The 21,183-nt window shown below is 38.8% G+C and overlaps 1 protein-coding gene across 2 annotated transcripts; it reads left to right on the forward strand.

Annotated features, from left to right (window-relative positions):
* The first annotated feature begins 390 nt into the window (after nucleotides 1–390).
* LOC144014277 (rho GTPase-activating protein 4-like) lies at nucleotides 391–20,019 on the forward strand. Of its 2 annotated transcripts, XM_077513991.1 has the most exons (23): nucleotides 391–662; nucleotides 790–897; nucleotides 2,697–2,786; nucleotides 2,953–3,124; nucleotides 4,520–4,682; nucleotides 4,971–5,033; nucleotides 5,116–5,241; nucleotides 6,925–7,053; nucleotides 7,670–7,891; nucleotides 7,958–8,059; nucleotides 9,195–9,362; nucleotides 10,153–10,237; nucleotides 10,310–10,337; nucleotides 10,690–10,786; nucleotides 12,366–12,426; nucleotides 12,522–12,599; nucleotides 13,547–13,675; nucleotides 14,376–14,481; nucleotides 15,809–16,063; nucleotides 16,927–16,976; nucleotides 17,362–17,593; nucleotides 19,028–19,070; nucleotides 19,807–20,019. In XM_077513991.1, exons 3-23 carry the CDS (start codon nucleotides 2,720–2,722, stop codon nucleotides 19,924–19,926), a joined length of 2,496 nt encoding a protein of 831 aa, XP_077370117.1. In that variant the 5' UTR covers nucleotides 391–662; nucleotides 790–897; nucleotides 2,697–2,719; the 3' UTR covers nucleotides 19,927–20,019. The 2 variants fall into 2 exon arrangements, with proteins under 2 accessions (XP_077370117.1, XP_077370118.1); XM_077513992.1 differs by lacking the exon at nucleotides 790–897.
* The last annotated feature ends 1,164 nt before the right edge of the window (nucleotides 20,020–21,183 follow it).

The raw sequence follows: 21,183 nt of genomic DNA on the forward strand, positions 1-21,183 counted from the left end.
TTTATAGATATGGGCTTTTCATAACGTGTGGGGGTGATTTTGTCCTAAACCCTCACCACCAAAGCCTGTATTTTGCCATTTTGTGTTTGTTATGTAAACAGCGGGAAGTTTCTGTGGGAAGACAGTGTTTACATCCCTCCAGCCAATCGCAGAGCAGGGGGGTGGAGTGTCGCAAAAGGGGCCGGGCGAACGTGCCGGCTGCGTGAAGTCACTCCCGCGAGCAGTGAGTCTCGTTGGCTCCCCCTGGTGGTATGTAAAAGGATTACTACCTAAGTATATTGGCCCCTGCTTTTAAGCGTACCTGCTGTCGATAAACTTCAGCAGCTGCTTTCAATGATGAGCACTAATCAATGTGTGCGAATCCCTGTGTATTTTTGCAAGTTAACCTTATGTGGGGATGGGGGTGGTGACCCCCAACGCTGGCACTCAAGACACTTCCCAAGTGCATGAATATGACGAAAGAGAAAGTAGCGTGTGACTCACTGTGTGTGTTCGAGAGAGAGAGAGAGAGAGAGAGGGGGAGAGAGAGAGATGAGTTCCACCCACACCCACATGTATCCGTGTCCAATGTGAGGGGGAGGTGAGAGTTAAGTGGCGGACTGCCTGCCTGCTACACTCTCACAACACAATACAAGAGACAAGTCAAGCCTGCTCCTCATCAGGTAGGGCGCAGATAAACACACACTGTTTAAGAAGTTAATGTGCCCCCCTAAAACCTGGTGTTGATCTCTGACTTTAGACTGGTGGCCTTGCTTATTTTTTTTCCGTCTTCTGGTTTATCACCACCAGTTGGTGAGTCAGCCAGTGACTGTTTGGTTTTAGGCGTCACATGGCTGCCAAAGGCTTCCTCAAGAGTTGAATGCGACAAGTTCATACAGCTTACAAGTCGACGTTAAGGTGTGTGTGTGTGTTTTTAATGACATGTTAAATGAAAATCTTTCCAAACTCTCTTATTTAAAATAAATAAACACGTAAGCGTTGCGCTAAATAAAGGTCAGGCAACACGCGGTTGAAGGGATTCCTGACAGCTTACAGGAGGAGCCCCTATCAGTGACAATGAAACGATAACGTGGTGTCCTGGATTCCCTCACACGGGGGCCCTTGCTAGCTGTTGCAGGTTAGTAGGGGCCCGATGGACGGCTGGTGTTGATCCATATCAACGACACAATTAGAAATCCTCCCGTGCAATGACGCGTCGACACTGGAGAATCTCCTTGGGAGTCTCCTGACAACTAGCTAGTTTATTCTAAGTAGGCTTTATGTCAATTTATATTGATTTGAGGAAAATGCATATTTACTTATACAGTACATCATTTTAGTTTTTTGTTTTGGTTGGAGTGGCAGTTTCTATGGTTCCGCTTACGTAAGATGGGCCAGAGTGTCTAGAAACACACCTACCTTGAACCTGGTGCAAAAGAGAAACAATACAAGAAAGTAAACTTAGCGTAAGGTACTAGGAGAAGTTGGTTGAGGTTGGAAAAAAAAAAGCCGCTTGGTTTACTTTCATATTGTTGTTGTGGTTTGGTTTTGTTGTGTGGCACTTTTTTTTTTTTGGCGGGCTGCTTTGTGTGAATTGAAGTTTCCGATGGAAGCGCCATCATTGCATTTCAGCAGAAGAGAATGTTCAAGAGTCATTTGTCACTTTTCGAAATGGGGAAGTGCGTTTGTGTGTGTTGGTCATGCAAGAAAACTGCACTCTTCCCCTTTTTAACACAATCACTTGAGTAAAAAAAGAAAAAACATCTTCCTTCACATAACTGAGATGTCACCTTTGAACAGTCCAGTGACAGTGAACATGTTTCCAACATCCTGTCATGCTTTGAAAGACTTTCGTAATGTGGTGGTAGATGAAAGTATGGCCTGCAGGCTACTTCCGTCTGTTCCATTCTTGAGTCCAGCCTGGGCATTTTTATTATCAATGCATCCGTTACTATATTCACTGTATATATTTGTGGCCTGGGTTTAGCTGTTTTGTTTTGTTTTTTTCCCCAAAAATTACTTTACTGTTACACCACGGATCCTAATTGACCTGTGCTCAAGATTAAAATGCTCTAGAAATATTTTCAAAATAAAAGAAGCTATGATAACCCGATTGACCTTATTTTTCTTTATTTTTAGAAATAGAACAAATGCAGTATAGTCGCAGTTTTGTTGCATTACAGCATGTCCAAGCAGCGGCATGAGAGTTTAGTGACTTTTACGCTATTTGGATTGTCCATCACAGAAGAACAGAAAAACAATTGGTACTGGTATCATTACAGACTTGAGACAGAAATCTAAAGTGGAAAAAAACAAGACAATTGAAGAACTTTCAGTGTCTTGTATGTGATTCCCAAAAAATAAATCTGCTGATGATCTGGTCTCAATTTTCCCACAACCTAATATCCTCAATTTGCCACGTGGATTTATTTAGTGGAACGCAAAGGTATTATTTCTGTTGTCTGAATTATGATACAAAGGTTAATTGGACCTTCTGCCATCTAGTGGAAGAGCTTTGCAATTGTTATGCCGTCACTGGCAAAATGGTCGAACAAAGATGCATTATTTGTATTGAATAAATATTCATTTTGGGACAAATTAAGATTTTTTTTTTTTTTATTGGATTAATTATTTCACATTAAAAAAAAATCTCATGAGCTGGCCAATCAGTGCATTTTATAAATCAACAAAGCTTAAATACTCGTTGTGTTCCACAGAAGTCCACCTGGTTGGGGCGACCATGGCTTCCCATGCGAAGCTCAGGAAGGACAAAGTCGGTGTGGTGGACTATGACACGCAAATTAAGGGTAAAACACATCATTTTCTTTTTTAGCTTGGCATTGACAGTACAGTGAGTCATCCCCTTATTGCTAAATTGACAGCGGGTATTTAAAAAAAACGTGTATAAGTGTGGGAGGGGTGAAAGTATTTCAACGTTTTTTTTTTATTTATTTGGTCAACTGCTGCTGTTAGAGGTTCGCGGTCAGCTGGTGGACCAACTGAAAGTGATGGACGTGCAGCTGGAGCAGAAGAGCCAACATCTGCACGACTTTGCCGACTACCTGCGGCGACGAAGCGAGATCGAGAGCGAGTACTCGCGGTCCCTGGACAAACTGGCCGAGAGGTTCAGCAACAAGACCAAGAGGTAGCTCATCTGAAGAACCTTTTGCCACGCAATGTCAGGGCGCAGTCTGTCTCACATTCGCACCTACGAACTATTTAAAATCTTCACTGTTTTTGGACTGGGGGGGCACTTGAGCACTGGGAGAGCAAGCAAACTGTACACAAGAAGGCCGATGCCCATTTTCAAACCTTGAACCTCAGACATGTGAGGTGCATGTGATAAACGCTTGTCCACGTCATCCAGGTATGGAAGACTAAAATTGCAGAAATAAATACATTTAATAAATAAATGAATGAATAAATAAAAGTGAAAATAAAAACTATACATAAATGAGATTCTAAAAATAAATAAATAGAATTAAATATCAATCAATAAATAAAAACTGCTGTCACATGTATTTATTTATTTCATGCTGCAGACGCTCTGTCAGCACGAAATGTTATTTAAATGAGGGGACAGTCCTAAGCGGGTCTTTGGTGGACTCCGCTACGCCGTTGCGAACTGACTTTCAATGGTCGAGTGAGCGGATCAGTGATCAAGGAGGTCTCGCCGGCTTGCATGGAGAGCTCCAGCAATGAACGACTATCTAGTCCACTGTCACCACGATTTGTTGCCGAGCAACTCAAGTTGCAAGTTGACAGTGGACAAGATTAGTCGTCCATCGCTGGAGCTGTTCATGTAAGCTGGTGAACCCAAGACACGCTTAGGACCGCACCCTCATTTGAATAACATTTCATGCTGACAGAGCATCTGCAGCATAAAATAAATATATAAATGTGAGAGCAGAGCATTTTTATTTACGTCTTTAATTCTATTTCTATATTTATTTTTGTATTTATTGTATTCATATCCACATTTCTTTTTGCATGTATTTTTACAATATATTAGTTTTTATTTCCATTTATTTTTTTCTATTTAATTTTTGAATTATTATATTTTTTCTTTTCTTTCTTTTTTTTTTTTTTTTTAAATTTCTTTATTCATTTATTTTTAATTTGGGCAGTTTTGGTCCTCTACAGCAGGGGTGGCAAACTGCGGTCCTCGAGGGCCGGAGTCCTGCAGGTTTTATAGATTTCCCTACTTGAAGTGCAGCTGATTCCAATTAACAGGCTCGTTATCAGGATTCTGCAGAGCTTGCTGATGAGCTGATCATGAATCAGCTGTGTTGAAGAAGGGAAATATCCAAAACCAGCAGGAATGCAGCCCTCGAGGACCGGATCTCGCCACCCCTGCTCTACAGCCAAGAGTTGTTTGTTTGTTCATATATATATATATATATATATATATATATATATATATATATAAAAAGAGGCGGGGGGGGTGGGGGGGGGCGCAAATGGAGGACAACACCGCAAGTGGGAATTCCAACTTGATTTGATGACCATACATGTTCTCTATCCGTGTTTTCGCTCACAGGAAAGAGGCGAGCAGTCATTCTGTGGCCCAGATGTGGTTGGCCTTGCTGTCACACACGCGGCAGGAGAGTAAAGACCACACCCAGTTGAGTGACAACTGCTCCACTTTCCTCATCCCGCCTCTCTACCATTGCTTGGAATACACCCAGAGGCTGGCCAAGAAGGTGCTCACGTGCGCTGCACACGTGTTTGTTTGTTTTTTAATGTCCATGGTAGCAACATCGCATATTTTTCGAAAGGTACTTAATGTAGTAGTAGAGTAATTAGACACACACTAATTTGAATTATGTAGTAGCACTACTAGTTGAATAACATTACTAGTAGTTACTGTCATTCTACAAGTGTGCTGAATTGTCGCGCTTGTGAGGATGAGTGTACTAATGTGTGGACAATTAAGCGTGCTGAGTAATACTTCAAACTTGTTTCCATACATGTCTGTGCTTGGTTTCCAGAGTAAAGAAATCTGCACTCAGCTTCAGGACGGCCTGCTCAAGGTGACCACTGAGCTTCAGACTGTACGTGAGGAACTCAAGGGGCCCAAAGTTACTTTTGTGTGTTGATTGGGGAGCAAAATTGACACGTGCGTCTCTGGTGCAGGCGTGGCGGACATACTCCCAATACCACGGCGACTACCTGTGCGCAGACGGGAAGTTAAAGGAGGCGGAGAAACAGGAGGAAAAGCAGAAGCAGAGTGCAAAGAAACTAGAGAGGCTCATTGAGAAGGTACATACTACATAGCCAACAAAGTGCGGTCAAACTCTACGTACGAGATTGTGGTTCTTTTTTCCCTTTCATGTTATTTTACACGACCGTAAACACGCAAGCAGAGATGGAGGACTCATCATATGAATTGGAATCAATTTGGCCCAAGTTGCTGATTTTAACTTGCAACTTCAATCAATCAATCTTTGTCTGTCTGTCAATTAACTTTATATATATATATAGCACCTTTCATATATTAAAATGCAATTCAAGGTGCTAAACAGTTAAAACATCGATAATACAATTAAAAGAAAAAAAGTAGCGGGGCACAGAGAAACCATGCAAGGAAAGGCACCCAGGAAACACTGGAGCTAAAAACTAAAAGTCAACAAAAATTAACAAATAAAAACAGTTAAAGGCGAAAAGAAAACGGAATAAACGGCAAAAACAAAGCTAAATGACAATATGACAGAAGGAATTGGGAACATCAATCAATCTTTCTGTGTCTGTCAATCAACTTTATTCAGTTAGCACCTTTCATATATTAAAATGCAATTCAAGGTGCTAAACAGTTAAAAAATCCATAATACACTAAAAAGAAAAAAAAAATGGCGGGGCACAGAGAAACCATGTGAGGAAAGGCACCCAGGAAACACTGGAGCTAAAAACTAAAAGACAACAAAATTAAATAAATAAAAACAGTTAAAGGTTAAAAGAAGACGGAATAAAAGGCAAAAACAAAGCTAAATGACAATATGATAAAAGGAATTGGGAACTAATAAAATAAACTTCTGAAAGACAACTTGGCATTCATGAGACTCAACTTCGATATGGAAAAAAAAATCATTTTATGTGCTTTCCACATCTGCAATAAGGTGCAGTATTCTCAAACATTTTCATAAAGGTCGGGAAGGAAACCCTGATCAGAGAATCTGTTCATATCTCGCTACAAATTTGAGTTGTAGCCATCTTTGTATAGCGAACCGTTAGAATGACACTGTAGTCCCGGGGTCTCCAAGTTCGGTCCTCGAGAGCCTCTATCCAGCCTGTTTTCCATTTTTCTCTCCACTAACACACCTGATTCATCATCTGGATCGTTATCAGGCTTCTGCAACGCTTGCTGATTAGCTGATCATTAGATTCAGCTGTGCTGAAGGACGGAGACAAGGAAAATAGGCTGGATAGGGGCTCTCGAGGACCGAACTTGGAGACCCCTGCTGTAGTCACTGATGTCATTTGCAGGCACAAACAGAAGGACTTGCACATTCATGTGTGACATTTCTCAGGATGAGATTGATTGAAAGTAGATTTCTATGAATATCTTATCTTCAGTCCTGTTGGATTGTTAGCAATCTAATAAACAGGCTGCAACCGGTTCCAGTTAAAATCATCCACGATCGCCGTTTTTGAAATCTCAAGGCCCTGTACCAAAACTTCAAATTGTTTACAGACTATCTTAGAAAGTAGCACATTGACGAGAAGTTTACTTTTTACAAAGATGGAAATGCACGCACCCACTGCTGGGGTAGTACGACTTGTAAACATTGTAGCCAGCAATATTGATGTTCTTATCAAACGTAGAGTTTGTTTAACCAAGTTTTGGCGCGAGCAAAAAAAAGTACAGTAAGGAACAATGACAGAAAACGTGTGAAATTGATTTTGTCTTTTTTTTTTTTTTTTCTCTCTCTCTCTCTGTGTTCGTAGAGGCAAGGAAAAGTCCAAGATATTTACTTGAAGTGCAGTAAGGCAAGAAATGATTACTTGCTCAACTTGGCTGCGGCCAACGCTTCCATGAACAAATACTACCTCCAGGACATCTCTACTCTCATTGATGTGAGTCGCCATGTCTAAACTTTTGCTTTTCTTTTTCAACTCTCAGCATCTGTGGGGGTGGGGGGGAAGTCAACCTTAAACATTTGAAAATAATCTGTTATGTGACATCATTAGTCTCAACATGACATTCTGATTAATATTACAATTGTGGAATACGAGTTATGCAGCCGCTTTTATCCACCTCAGGGGGCGGCCATTTTGCCCCTTGCTGACGACTGAGGATGACATCATAGTTGCTCAGGCAAACACCAATCACACCTCTGCCGTTTACTGAAGCTGCACTGTGTTTAGTTGTAACCTGAGCCCTGAGCAACTGTGATGTCATCTTCAGTGGACAGCAAGTGGCAAAATGGCTGCCCCCTGAGATGGATAAAACAGCTGGATTTTGCTGCTTAACTCATATTTCACTAACACAATATTAACAATAAAACCATATTTAGACTAGTGGGGCTGCATAGAACTTATTGTCACAAAATATTTTTTGGTTTGACTTCCCCTTTTGAATACAGCCCTAATCGCCAGTGCAAAAAGGAGATGGCTACTTTTAGTTATTGCAATGTTCTCCAAATGATGGCGTGATCAAAGCATGTGACGGATATTTGACATGTGTTGCAAGTGCGCTGATGCAGGCTACCACTTGTGCCTGGACCGAGTGATGCAAGCCTATTTGTCCAGTCGGCGCCATGCCCATGAGAACTTGAACTCGGGCCTGCAACACCTCCAGGGCGCTGTGTCCGGACTAGACCAGTGCCGGGACCGCGACGCCGTCCTGCAGGATCACCACGTCGCCTTCTGTTTGCCCCTTCGCTTCCCCTACCAGCCTCATGATGGAGACCAGGTGGGTGTACCGCGTCCTCTGCCTTTTCTCTGGACTTGTCCTTATTTCCTCCTCGTTTCCTCGTAGCTGTCTGAGATCAGCGCAGAGAGCGAGATGAGGTTTGAGCTGGAGACCAGATTCAAACAGATCCAGACCAGGCTGAGAGCAGTCACAGAGGAAACGCAGGAGGTAAAGCGTCAATGTCTGACCACTCCAGGCTTAACCTGACTGAGGGACGTCCTCTTCTTCCTTTTCTCCCTGCCCTCGGCTTCTCCTGCTCTTCATTTTTTTTCCTCACCACATTTTAAATGTCGTCTTTTTATGGAGGACCAAAACTGCCCAAATGAAAAATAAATAAATAAATACAAACAGATAGAAAAAGAAATAGAAAACAAATAGTATAAATTCATAATAATAATAAATAAAAAAATAAAAAGAATAAATGTGGAAATAAATAAATAAATATAATTTAATATCAATCAATTAAAAACAACTATCTTGTCTACTGTCTTGAGGTGACAGTGGACAAGATAGTCTTCCATTGCTGGAGCTCTCCATGCAAGCCGGCGAGACTTCCTTGTTCGCCGACCCGCTCCACTCGACCATTGAAAGGCACTTTACCAAGGCGTGGTGGAGTCCAACCCGAGACAGGTTTAGGACCACCCCTTCATTTGAATAACATTTCATCCTGTCAGAGCATCTGCAGCATGAAATAAATAAATGTGAGAGCAGAGCGTTTTTATTTATTTAATTTGTTTATTTTTGTATTTCAACATTTATTTTTATATTTTTATTTTTGCATTTATTTTTACTTTTATTTATTTATGGATATTTATTTCTTTTTTGTTTTTACTTCCATTTATATATTTTTTGTATTTAGTTTTTGAATTATATTTTTATATACGTTTTTATTTTCTTATTTATTTATTTATTTATTTTTAATTTTGGCAGTTTTGGTCCGCCATACTCTGGCACACTTCTACCAATATACTGTTCCCTCTAGGTCAGTGGTCCTCAACCCTGGTCCTCGGGGACCGGTATCCAGCCTGTTTTCCATGTCTCCCACAGCCAACACAGGTGATTCGTATCAACAGCTAATCGGCAAGCTCTGGAGAAGCCTGATAAACGATTCCCACCTGTGTTGGCTGTGGGAGACATGGAAGCAGGCTTGAGGACCACTCCTCTAGGTTATCTCAATCCGCCCTCTCCACACATGTCCAGTTTCGTCCTCACTTTGACTTTAAGGCAAGGCTTGGTGAAATTGAATTGAATTGAAATAGAATCCGGCGTGTCCAAAATGTGTCTTTTCCTCGTCTGTTTGCAGGCAAACAAGAGCATGTCAGCAGCCCAGTCGTCTTTATTGGACGCTATGGCCGACTTGGACTTGGAATTTAATAGCAACCAGGAGGAGAGCACAGAGAGCTCGTTAGTCCGGCCCAGTGTCGCCCGCCGCAGAGCCATCCAGCAAGAAATGGAGAACCTCTACCTCACTGTGAGTTTTTTTTTTTTTTTTTTTAAGTGATAGACCACAATGACATCCTGTGTGCCGTGAAGAAAGACAAGGTTGTTGGGTTCGAAAGTGAACTAAAGGTGGTATAAAAATAAAAAGCAGAATTTAATTATCCAGAAATGTTTGTACAAGTTTTCTGCAAAGTCCTGGGGGGTCTATACAGGGGTCTTATAAGAAATTAAAACTTTTTCACTGTCTTTAGCTTTAAAATAAATATAAAAAAAAAAACATTTAAACGTTATTGGTATATTTTGACTGTTTATTCAGTCATAATTATTCACTGTGGTAAATTTTGTGGGCCATATTATACACAAGTATGTATGTCCTGAATGAGCTGAACATTTTGAATTTGGAATGGTTAGGATTGGTCAGGAAATGTGAGAAGAGGTACATTGGTAAAATGCCTCCATGAATTTGGGGGTTTAGTCATGGAAAATGTAGAAAAAATGTAGATGCTTAGGGAATAACTTCAAGATTTACTAAATGAGCTCAACTATTTGAATTTGGAATTGTTTGAATAGTTTGGCATATAAACTGAATACAATGTCTGTATTCATTTTAAATATATATATTTTTTTTAAATGATGGGAAAGTGGGAAACCTGGTTAAATAAATGTGTGTGTGTGTGTGTGTGTGTATCTAAACTACTGACTGCTGTTCAGGGTTCACTTAATTAGACAATTTCGGTATCTGCTTCCCCCCCCCCCTGTAAAAATTCATCCAGTATTTGTGTCCACGTACCGAATGACAAAATCCGCTTTGTCTCTTCCAGAGAGTCAAAGAGTTCCTGGTGGGCACGTCATTGAAGTGCAAGCTGCAAGCCAGACACGACCTGCTGAAAGTGGCTGTGGAAAAAGGTAGCGCATGCAAATGCATCGTGGGCCGTTCAAGCGATGACCTCATTGCTTTTTTTGTTTCAAATATCTCAGGGCAAGCATCAAACAGACATCTGCCAAGGTAAGTGCTGCGCAGTTGACCCTCGTTTATTGCGGGGAATCTGTTTAGAACCCAGCCGCAATAGCTGGTCATTAAATTTATTTCTTTTTTTACCCCCTTCCACGTGGTGTCACACTACTAAACACATTTAAGCTCATTAAGTGGTGCGTTAAATCTACTGGGATGTTGTTGGTAATTGCATGTTTTTATTATGTAAATTAATCATAAAAAAAAAAAAAGTTATTTCCAGCTGAATAATACCAGAAAAGATCAAAATTTGGAGTATGATGAATGTTTGTTATATCAACTTGTGCATATGCAATGGTGTTGCTGATAACGGGATGAGGTAAGCATTTCTTGTGTCTCTCTACAGACATGAGAAGTCTGCACGTGTTCGAAAAAATCCCTCCGGCAGCAGTTTGTTGCACAACCACAAACTTTTCAATGGTGACATGCTATCCTTCATGGAGGTAATGAAATTTAGTGTTTCTTATCAATAAATGAACAAAATTGGACTTTGCTTTGCCGGCCCCTCAAACGAACTCAACACACTGTCTAAAACTGCGAGCAACAAAAGGGAGTACACCTCCAAGTGAAAATGTCCAAATTGAGCCCAAAATGCCCTACCCTCCCACCCCCCTCTCTCCGGTGCAAATTAGCATTAGCATTAGCAAGGATGCAGGTGTGTTAAATTAGGTGTTATCGCTCTCAGACTCGGTCTGTAGAAGTTGAACATGATGGAAGCTCCCTTTACAAACAACCACCTTCTGCTTTCCGTTTGATTGAGTACAACCACTTCTTTTTTTCTTTTTTTTCCCTGGTGTTTACTACCAACAGTAAACATTCGTTGTCATATTATATAACATATCGCAGACAGTGCACGACCCCCCCCCCCCCCCCAAAAAAAAAAAAATAAAAATAAAAATAAAATCATAAGTAGCCTACTGTGTACTATGGGTGTTGCACTTTTTCCTCACATGCCCAGCTTATTTTAGGAAGATGGATTCAATCGTCCAATTTTATCCTAGTATTATTTTAAAACAGTTTTATACTACCTCTGTTAATTCATACTCCAGAATATTCAAACTTATTATTATTATTTTTTAATAAAATAACGGCAACAAAAAAACTCTTTGTATAAATGGAAAATAGAAAATGATCCTCATTGTAGGTTCTGCTACATTTGTTTTATTTTGGTCCATATGTTGCGATGTTCTGGAGGACAATTCAACTTTGGTTGAAGAAATTTGCAATTATTTTTTAAATTACACCTATGAATATTATGTTTGTTTTTGAAAAGAACTGTGTGCCTTTTTTGAATACCATATTATTGTTGGGTAAAATGTTTATTTTTAAAGCTAAAACAAAATTTATGTTCAGAATATTTTAAAAATGGGATTTATTATCAGTATAATTTAGAAAAGCTAATAGCTGTAAACAATAAATGATCTGAGCATAATAGGCAGTGGGGTGTTTTCTTAACAAAGATAGAAATATAAGATATATGTGGGTTTCAATATTACACTGTTTGCCCCTTTACATTATATATTTTATTTTATTTTATTTTTTTACATTTTTTTTTTAGTGTTTTTTTTTTTTTTTTTTAAGCTCTGTTATTTGTCATATTTTTGTCTTGAGATGTTTTGAATGATAATGAGTTGACAATGAAAATAATGTTGAGATGTGTGCCGTTTTATGTGACGTTTGTGTATTTATTTTTATTTTGTGTGTGTGTTTACTTTTTCCTGTTTATATGCTGATTCTGTTATGTTTCTGGGTTGAGGACTATGATAATGCTGTTTAAATAATGACCATGACAACAATATTGGCAATGTTGACATGAATGTTTCGATGTTAAGTTGTGTCCAGACGGGTTTTTTTCTTCTTTCTTCTCTTTGTTTACTAATATGGGTGTTTTGTGTATGTTTACGTGTATGTGTCAACTTGTGGAGAAAAAAAATAAATAAATACCATATTAGAATTAATGAATGGCAACTTAAGAATAGAGTACTTGTGCATGATTTTTGTGTCCCTCCATATTTGTTGCAGGCGTCAGGTCAACAGATCCCTCTTGTGGTGGAAAGTTGCATTCGCTTCATCAATCTTAACGGTGAGCCCAACTGACCGACTCTCTCTCTCGGGAGAGTCCGAGGTGCGCGTCGAGCGTCTTTCAGGATGAATTTTATATTTGTGTCTTTTCCTCAGGCCTCCACCATGAAGGCATATTTCGGGTGTCGGGCTCGCAGGTGGAAGTCAACAATTTGAGAGATGCATTTGAGCGAGGTAGGGTTTCTGCTGTGTTGTGTTCATCGGGGCTGGGTCGAGCTGCAAAGTGTGCTCTTGAAAATCAACTTTTGTTTTTGTCACTTTTTGGAAAAAATGTTGCTAGAGGGGATGGAAAGGTTGAGAAGTTGTCAAGGCCAACAACTTGTGCTGGGGTTGGATCCAAAAACCGCAGACACAAATAAGATCTTAGCTAATTATTTACATCGAGAGACGTGGAACAAACTTGACTAGACGAGAAACGAGAGTTGCACAGAGGAACAGAGGTAATAATCCGACAAAAACACACACTTCTCAGACATGCTTATATAGACAGCAAATCGATCTGATTGGTTGTGGCTAGACATCTGAGTAACAGGACTGACACAGAATTATCTGATTGGCTGTTGACCAGATAAAGACATTAAAGATTCCTGACGTCACATAGCTTCTGACATCGCATAGCGTCTTACCAGTTGAAACTAGATGCTGGTTACATCAGTTCAAAACAGACACTTGACCTCACAGTCATGACCCAAACATAACCCATTGCATGGCCCAAGCATAACCCTTGCATGACCCTAGTCATGACAGTAAGCACAACCCTTGCATGACCCTAGTCAAGACGGCAAGCATAACCCTTGCATGACCCTAGTCATGACAGTAAGCATAACAGTAAGCACAACCCTTGCATGACCCTAGTCAAGACGGTAAGCATAACCCTTGCATGACCCTAGTCATGACACTAGCTCCTCTGTTCAATCACAGCCATGTTGTTGGTGTACAAATTCAGTTTTATTTCAGTCTGCACTTTTTAACCTTATTGTAAAGAAGTTGACGCAGTATATATATTTTTTTAAACAATTATTCGTAAATCTACTTGAAACAGTGAGAGTACTTTTGCCTCATGTGCATATATAGAACATCCATGTAAGACTCAGCATTGTCGGTTTGGCTTCCCCTTTTAGGAGAAGACCCTCTGGCCGAGCACAAATCTGATCTGGATTCTGTCGCTGGAGTGCTGAAGATGTATTTCCGAGATTTGAAGAATCCCCTTTTCCCTGTTGACAGCCTGAGTCGGCTGCTGGAGTGCGCCTGTGAGTGTCGTCGTCGCCGTCATTGTCTTGTTGTTCTGTTTGGAATCATTGTTTGAACGGGTAACGTTTCCCGTTTTTCACCTTGAATTGTTTTGATGCACTTTGAGAAAAACAAAAATCTCCTCGTTTGAATGCTGAGGAGAATTCAAAATTTCACACAAAATATTCTGCGTTAACATTCTCTAATATGCCAATTTTGCCATTTGACTCCTTCCACATTTCTCCACCGATTTCAAATCGTTCCAACTTCAACCTCTTCACCCAATTCAGGTTATGTTAAGGAAATGCTAATCAGAAATGCTTTTAAAACGAGGTTAAAAACTGATGAAAAACTTGAAGGCATTTTTAAAATTTCACTACATGGTATTTTAGTTTAGCATTTCTTGACTTTGCTTTTAAATGTCTTTAAATCTTTTTTTTGTAAATTGTTGTCAATGTATGTTCTTTTAGTAATTTTATTGATCTAATTTTGTTATTTATGCTAATATCTTCGGCTGTTTGTAAATGTTTTGGGATGTTGTGATTTTGGTTGTGTAGCACATTGAGTTGCCTTGTGTATGAAATGGCCTACAAAAGTATTTGGCCAAAATCCAATAGGAAGTCTGATAATAATTCCTACATTTCCCACAATTCCTCATTCCATCTTCTCTTCAATTGCATTCTTTTGTCGTGCTTGTTTACAATCACTTTTCTCTATCAGACATCAAAAACGATGGCGAGCGAGCCAATCAGCTGAAAAGTGTCATCTCGTCCTTCTCCGAGCCGCTCATCATTGTCATGAGATACCTCTTTGCTTTTCTTCATCAGTGAGTCCTTTTCTTATATCACAGACTAAGGTTATCTTTGTTAATGGAAACTAACAAAAAAACAAAAACAAAAAAAACCCACTAAAAATTCAAAAAAACAATTTTGTTAACAAAATAAAATAAAAATGAAAATGCTTTTTTTTTTTTAAATGAAAAGTAACAACTACATTTTATGTTTATAAAGCGAACTAATTAATCGCAAAAATGTCCTTCGTTTTTGTCTGTGATAATTAATTTAATGCATGAGCCTTTGGGGATCATTTTAATGTATTTATTTATTTATTTATTTTAAGTATGTTTATTTTGATATGAGCCGGAATAAAGACGATTGAAAGTGTGTCACACAGAAGTGACGTCATCTAGCAGCAGCCAATAGAACAGCACCTTCAAATGACATCGCTCCTCGGCGGCAATTTTTTCATGCTTGACTTTTGGCTCCGATGGCTCGCCTCGCCTCGCCTGCTTTTTTATTTAACTCATCCCAAATGCAACATTAGGTAAGAAATGTGTTACTTTTTGAATTTTACCATGGTGTTTTTTTTTTTAAATATTGCGCACAAGTAATACACATTTATTTTTATTTTTTTTTAAACGAAAAATAACACGGAAGTGTAGAGCTGTCAATGTGGAGTAAACATTTTTGGCTGGTGAGTATGTTCGAACATACTCGCAAATATGTTTGAACATATTGAATTTTCCCTGTCGGCGAGGCTCTGTCCCGCCGATCGATTGCTGTGCTACTCAAGTGCGCAAGCGCAATAACCTGTTGCATTAATGGGCGAAAACTGATGAGCCCAAATCATGCACGGCAGACATAATAAATCATAAAAGTTATGAATGAACGCTGCTTTTTGTCTACTAAATTTTCTAATGAATTGGTAATGTGGCCCAAATGCCTAAAAAATTGTTTCGTTTTCACTTGCGCATGCGCAAATAATACCCCGTGGCATTATGGGAAAGTATGCTAACTTTGTAGCATCTAGCCTACAAGTAGTTTCGAACGTATTTGCGAGTGTGTTCGAACGTATTCGCGAGTGTGTTTGAACGTATTCGCTAGCCAAAAATGTTTACTCCACATTGGCAGCTCTACGCTTCTGTAAAAACTAACTAAAACTAGCATTTTATTAAATAACTAAAACTAACAGAACCACACTGAAAACTAATTAAAATTAACTAAATATAAAAAACAAAACTAACTAAAATGAAAATTGTAAACTATAACCTCGTATCACACCTGTTTGTCTCGGTCTTTAATGACATATTGAGTAAATAGTTTTTGAAAAGTATACCCGTTGGAGTGTAACAAGTGTTGTGATTTTGCCGCCAGCGTGTCACAATACAGCGACGAGAACATGATGCAGCCGTACAACCTGGCAGTGTGCTTCGGCCCCAGCCTGGTCAGAGGGGTTCAGGACCAGAATCGGGACCAGCAGCAGGACCAGCAGGACGCCGTCGCCCTGCAGCCGCAGATCAACGCGCTGGTCAAGAGCTTCATCGTCCAGCACGAGAGCATCTTTCCCGGTCAGGGCGAGGTGCGAGGTCCCGTGTACGAGAAGTGCATGACACTGGAACAAGATGACGGGTGAGAGGAAAAATCAGATCCTCCACTTTTTGCATCAATGCTGAAATGCATTCACGTGTTACTGTACGACAAAATAATGTTTCTTCTTTATATGAGGACCATTTTTTTCCGTTTCACCGATTCCAACTTCAATGTTTCATCACTCTTCATTTTCACAGTTGAAAGAATTCCACAGCATTTCTTTAGATTCCACATGCAATTTCCACACAAATTGGGGCTCCTGAGTCCAAGGCAAGGCAGCTTCATTCATGGAGAGCAGTTCATACACGAGGCAACTCCATGTGCTTCACCACACAAGCAATGACCTAAAGGCATTTACAAACACGACAGCTTACCACATTCACAAGCACAGCAGATGAAGAATAAAAGTAGCTTTCCAAAATTACGAAAAGAACATACATTGACAGCATTTAAACACATTAACAGAAGACTTTTCAAATATTGAAAATCTTTAAAAGTATAGTAGAGACAATTACTAAAAAGACAATTACAGAAAATTACTAAAAAACAAAACAAAAAGATTTAGAAATGTTTCAGCATAGTTGGATTTAAAAGCACTCAGGTCTAATTTCACTTCTGTTGGAAGCTTATTCAATTTGCAAGCAGCATCACAGCTAATTGCCGCTTCATCATGTTTACATTGAACTCTGGGCTTCACTATTTGACCCGAGTCTGCAGACCTGACCTGACATGGACCTACCAAGTCCATATGTGGTATATTCGAAGATAATCGCATGAGTAAAAATAATAATAATAATAATAATTTTATTTTATTATTATTATTTTTTAAATGGGTCAAAACGGATTCATTCTGCTCCAACTTTTTGTTAAATGAATAACCCAAAATTTTTCTACCCTCACAGTGAGCCAAATGTGGAGGAAGGGGACGGCGAAACAGAATACTGCAAAATTGGTGAGCTCATTTGAAAGTTTTTTTTGTTTTTTTTCTTTCCCTTCTCCAAGAAATACAAATAAACAATTAGTATTCTGTTCCATGAGAGATCGTTAGACGTGCTCAGGGAAAAGAAGGCCAAAATGAACACTTGCCTCTCGCATACACCACAAAAAAAAAAAATCTAGTGGGAGGCTCTTGTCGTACAGAAGAACCAATCAGCATTTGAGATTTCAGACGGCTTCATTTTCAGTTTTAGGCTTCCTTCCACCATGCAATTTTTGACTGCATTGTCAATTGTTAACCATTAGAGACAGGGCTAGTAGTCAGGAGGCATTACTTTCTGCATCTTGGCTCAATAACGCTTGTGAAACCCGGACTGAACGCATAATATGTTGTGCAACAGAAGTGGAAGCGGGACACCCGGTCAATCGCAGCAACTCGGCTACAGGAGCCCTGCAGAAACCCAGCGAGTCTTCCAAAGCCGACAAAAGCGGACACTCGGACCACCGCAGGTCCGCGTCGGGGCCCGCCGGGAGCAGCGTGCCCGCGGGCGGGGCAAAGGTCGTCCTCCATATTCCCACTGGGCCCCAATGCCGGCCGAGGAGGATCCACTCTCCTGGTTTTGCACGCAGAGAGTGAGTAGCAAAATATCACCGGACTCGTGCTTGGCCTGCCAAACTGGTTTGTAACTCACGACTATCAAAATGTATCATCACCTCATCATATTACCTTGTAGGGGTTATGTTCCAGACCCTCCCCCACCATAAGTGAAACCCACGATATAGAAATAACTTTTAAAAAAATACTCCCTAGTCTTGTTTTTACAGCATTTATGGTGGTTATTTTTTAAGGTCTTGCGACATACTTTAAAACATTCCAAACTCATTCAAAAACATCTTTTAAAGTAAACAAATCCTGTTTTTTCCAAACTAACTTATCATCTCACAACATACTTGAATAATCACGCTCATTCTTAAATGAACTTTCAGCTGTTTTGTCCTGTTGGTGTCAAACGCAGGATGATAGACGAGTGAGACATTCAACAATTGTGAAAGTGGAATTGCGTCCCAAAATAAGGAATTGTGTGGGGGGAAAAAAACATCAAAATCTTCAAAATAGTCGGACTGCTATCCCACAACTTGCAATTGAGACAGGTTTACTCTCTATTTTTTTCATTTTGTATTTTTTAATAGACACTACTGGAGTAGCTTAGAAATATCATTTTTTAAGAGCCTTTTTTTTTTTTTTTTTTTTTAAACCAAAGTAATAATGTAATGTATTTCTGATATTTATCTTCATGCTTTTCTTTCAAAGCTAAGGATATTTCAAGTGACCCCCAACTTTTTGTGTATACAAATTGTCAAATTTATGCCAAGAAAATGAATGCTTCTAAAATTGTGAAGTTTGATTTGATTTATTGAACATATAAACATACAAACAGCAGAGAAAAAAAAAAAAAAAAAAAAGAACCCCATAAAATAATCAATCACAGTTTACATGTTCAAAAGGGAGTCGGAAGAAGTTAAAAACTTATCTAGTCCTACCCCTTATACATTGTATATTTAGACTTATTTCATTATTAATATAATACTAGGTTATATGCCATATCACTCTAATTTATTCATTAATATAGAATGATCCATGGTGTCAAAAGTTTTTTTTTAAATCCATAAAAATCCCAACAGTATTTTTTTTTTTTTTTATTATCTATGTTATTAGGTATTGCTGCTATGAGTTCCATGACTGCCATTGAGGTGGTCCGTTTTTCTCTAAACCCATATTGATATTTACTTAAGAGCTTATGTTTCTCAATAAAATTATCCAGTCTGTACAAAAATATTTTTTTCTAGAAGAAAAATGGCCATCTCGTGAAGAAAAATGGCCATCTTAATCCAGATTATCTGCCAGAATATAAGAACAAATCAATGGATCGAAAACGGATAGAGGTAGACACATGAAATTTGCTTGACTGAGCAACATGAAAATAATGTAGTGGGTGGGATCTGACTTCCCGTGAATGAACGAGTCAAGAAAGCACAACTCTCATCCGCCATCTTGTCCTCTTCCAGACAGATGAACGCCTGCCCTGAGGATGTCATCAAAGTCGATAAGGTTTGTTGTTGTTGTTGTTGTTGTTGTTCTTCTTCTTCTTCTTGTTCCTCTCCTCCTTCTCAGTAGTAAAACTACACTGACAAATGAAAAAACGAAACAAAAAAAACTCTTGATTGACAGCACCATTAATTGGTTTGTCTTGAATTGTTAGCGATTTAGTTCCAACTTTTTTATTTTTTATTTGATCCCAATCAAAAGTATTATTTTGAACTTAACCAAAAATTCACCTCAACACCAAATTTCTTGCATCTTACAATAGTTACCATTACATATAAATATTGACATACTGTTAATATACAAGGAACGGGACGCCCCTCAACTTCAGAAGATGTGATTGAACAACTTCGAACTGCTTTCCAAGTTTCCAGCGGAATTTCGGCTTGATGTGTGTCGTGTGACCACATTGAACATCTTTGAACATTCCATGTAAAAATTGAGATTACAAGCTTTCTGAATTTACCAGATGCGTTTTTATATCCTGAATAGTTTCCGAGATATTCAATGTCAAAATGTGCTCATGACTTTTGCAACACCCTGTGTTTTGGAATATACTAATTGAAATACTGTTGTTATTCCCCTTTTCTCAAGTTGCATTTTTGATTTGCCAAAGTCCACCAACCAGTTTAAAATTCGCCACACAAGTTAAATTTCTTATGTGAAAGTATCAAATGTCATCTTGAGCTGAATGAAGTGTAAACGATGACACAATATTCTCTCCTCTCGTCTCCTTTCACAGGAAGTGTGTCGCCAGATGGACTCGGTCTTCAAAGAGCTCGTCTCCAAGCACACGCCGCAAGAGCCTTCATCGTCCTCGTCTTCCTCCATTGCAGGCGCCCCGAAGGAAAGGAGGGCGTGACGCAGCGGAACTGGTGGTGGGGAAGGGGGCGTTGGAATGAGGGCACATGATTATACAAAATGAATTCGCAAAACATTAAAGCTGTGAAAATTACTTGTAAAAATATATATTTTAGAAATATTGTATCAATGCTATAGAGCGCATTCACACACAACTTATTCTGAAATCTTCCCATGACATCTCCCCACCCAATTTCATTTACTGACCTCCAATTAGACGCTCCCCTTGTTGAAAAAACGTAATTGACGAGTATCACTTCTAAATGGGTAATCTTCCGTATTGCGCTTATTTTGCACCATCTCCAAGGTTTTTACATTTAAAAAAAATTAAACATTTTTTACATTTAAAAAGATTGGAAGGGTCCTGAATCTGTTTATGAAAATGAAACTTGCCCATCAAAAGCCCAACTTGTTAGGCAGGAAGGCCCGGCCCCTTATTGGCCTGTCCGTGGGCTAATATGAAGTCATAATTCGTCAATATTTACATGGAAAAGTCGAAGGCATTCTATTACTATTAAAGCCATCACGGGCGTGGTTTCTTGGAGATCCGACGTACCATATCAAGTTTGAAGAACCCTTCAAATGAGGGTGAAATTCTACCACCTGGTGGACACATGGGACAACTGCGCTTTCTATACCATCTGGCGCTCAACAATGTATCGTTACAGTGTTGTTGGATTTTTTTTTTTATTATTTTTTTTATTATTATTTTATATGAAAGATAACGTATAACAGTACGCCTATATATAAAACCAAATTAGGTGCCACTGGATGCATTATTACAGTTATGAATGGATGGACGCTGGTTTTTGCCGTTACTGAGTGTAGTGTAAAATTTGTTGAATTGAACTGTTTTCCCTAAAATTGGTTGAGTAGTAATAAAAAAAAAAGTAGGTTTTCATTTATCCATTTATCTAAATAACTAATAGGTTATCTAATTATGTATAATTCTATTTTATAAGGTTGTATATACAGTATTTAGCAGTTTCTTCCCTAAAATTGGTTATTCATGTAATAAACCAAAAAAATAATGAAAAATTCCATTGAAATGTTTATTTAGTTTAAGCATAATTTCTTTGACAATTATATTAAGTTATCACTACTACAATAAACACGTATTCTATTTACTATTTAATAAAATTTAAATTGTAGCGTTTAGCCGTTTTTCTTAAATTTGGTATCTGTAAATGTACTTGTAAAGTTTTTATTCAATAGTATCAATTATACAATTGGTTTGAATCTTTGTCAATAATAATGA

This window comes from Festucalex cinctus, chromosome 2 (genome assembly GCF_051991245.1).
Source record: "Festucalex cinctus isolate MCC-2025b chromosome 2, RoL_Fcin_1.0, whole genome shotgun sequence".
NCBI classification, from domain to species: Eukaryota; Metazoa; Chordata; class Actinopteri; order Syngnathiformes; family Syngnathidae; genus Festucalex; species Festucalex cinctus.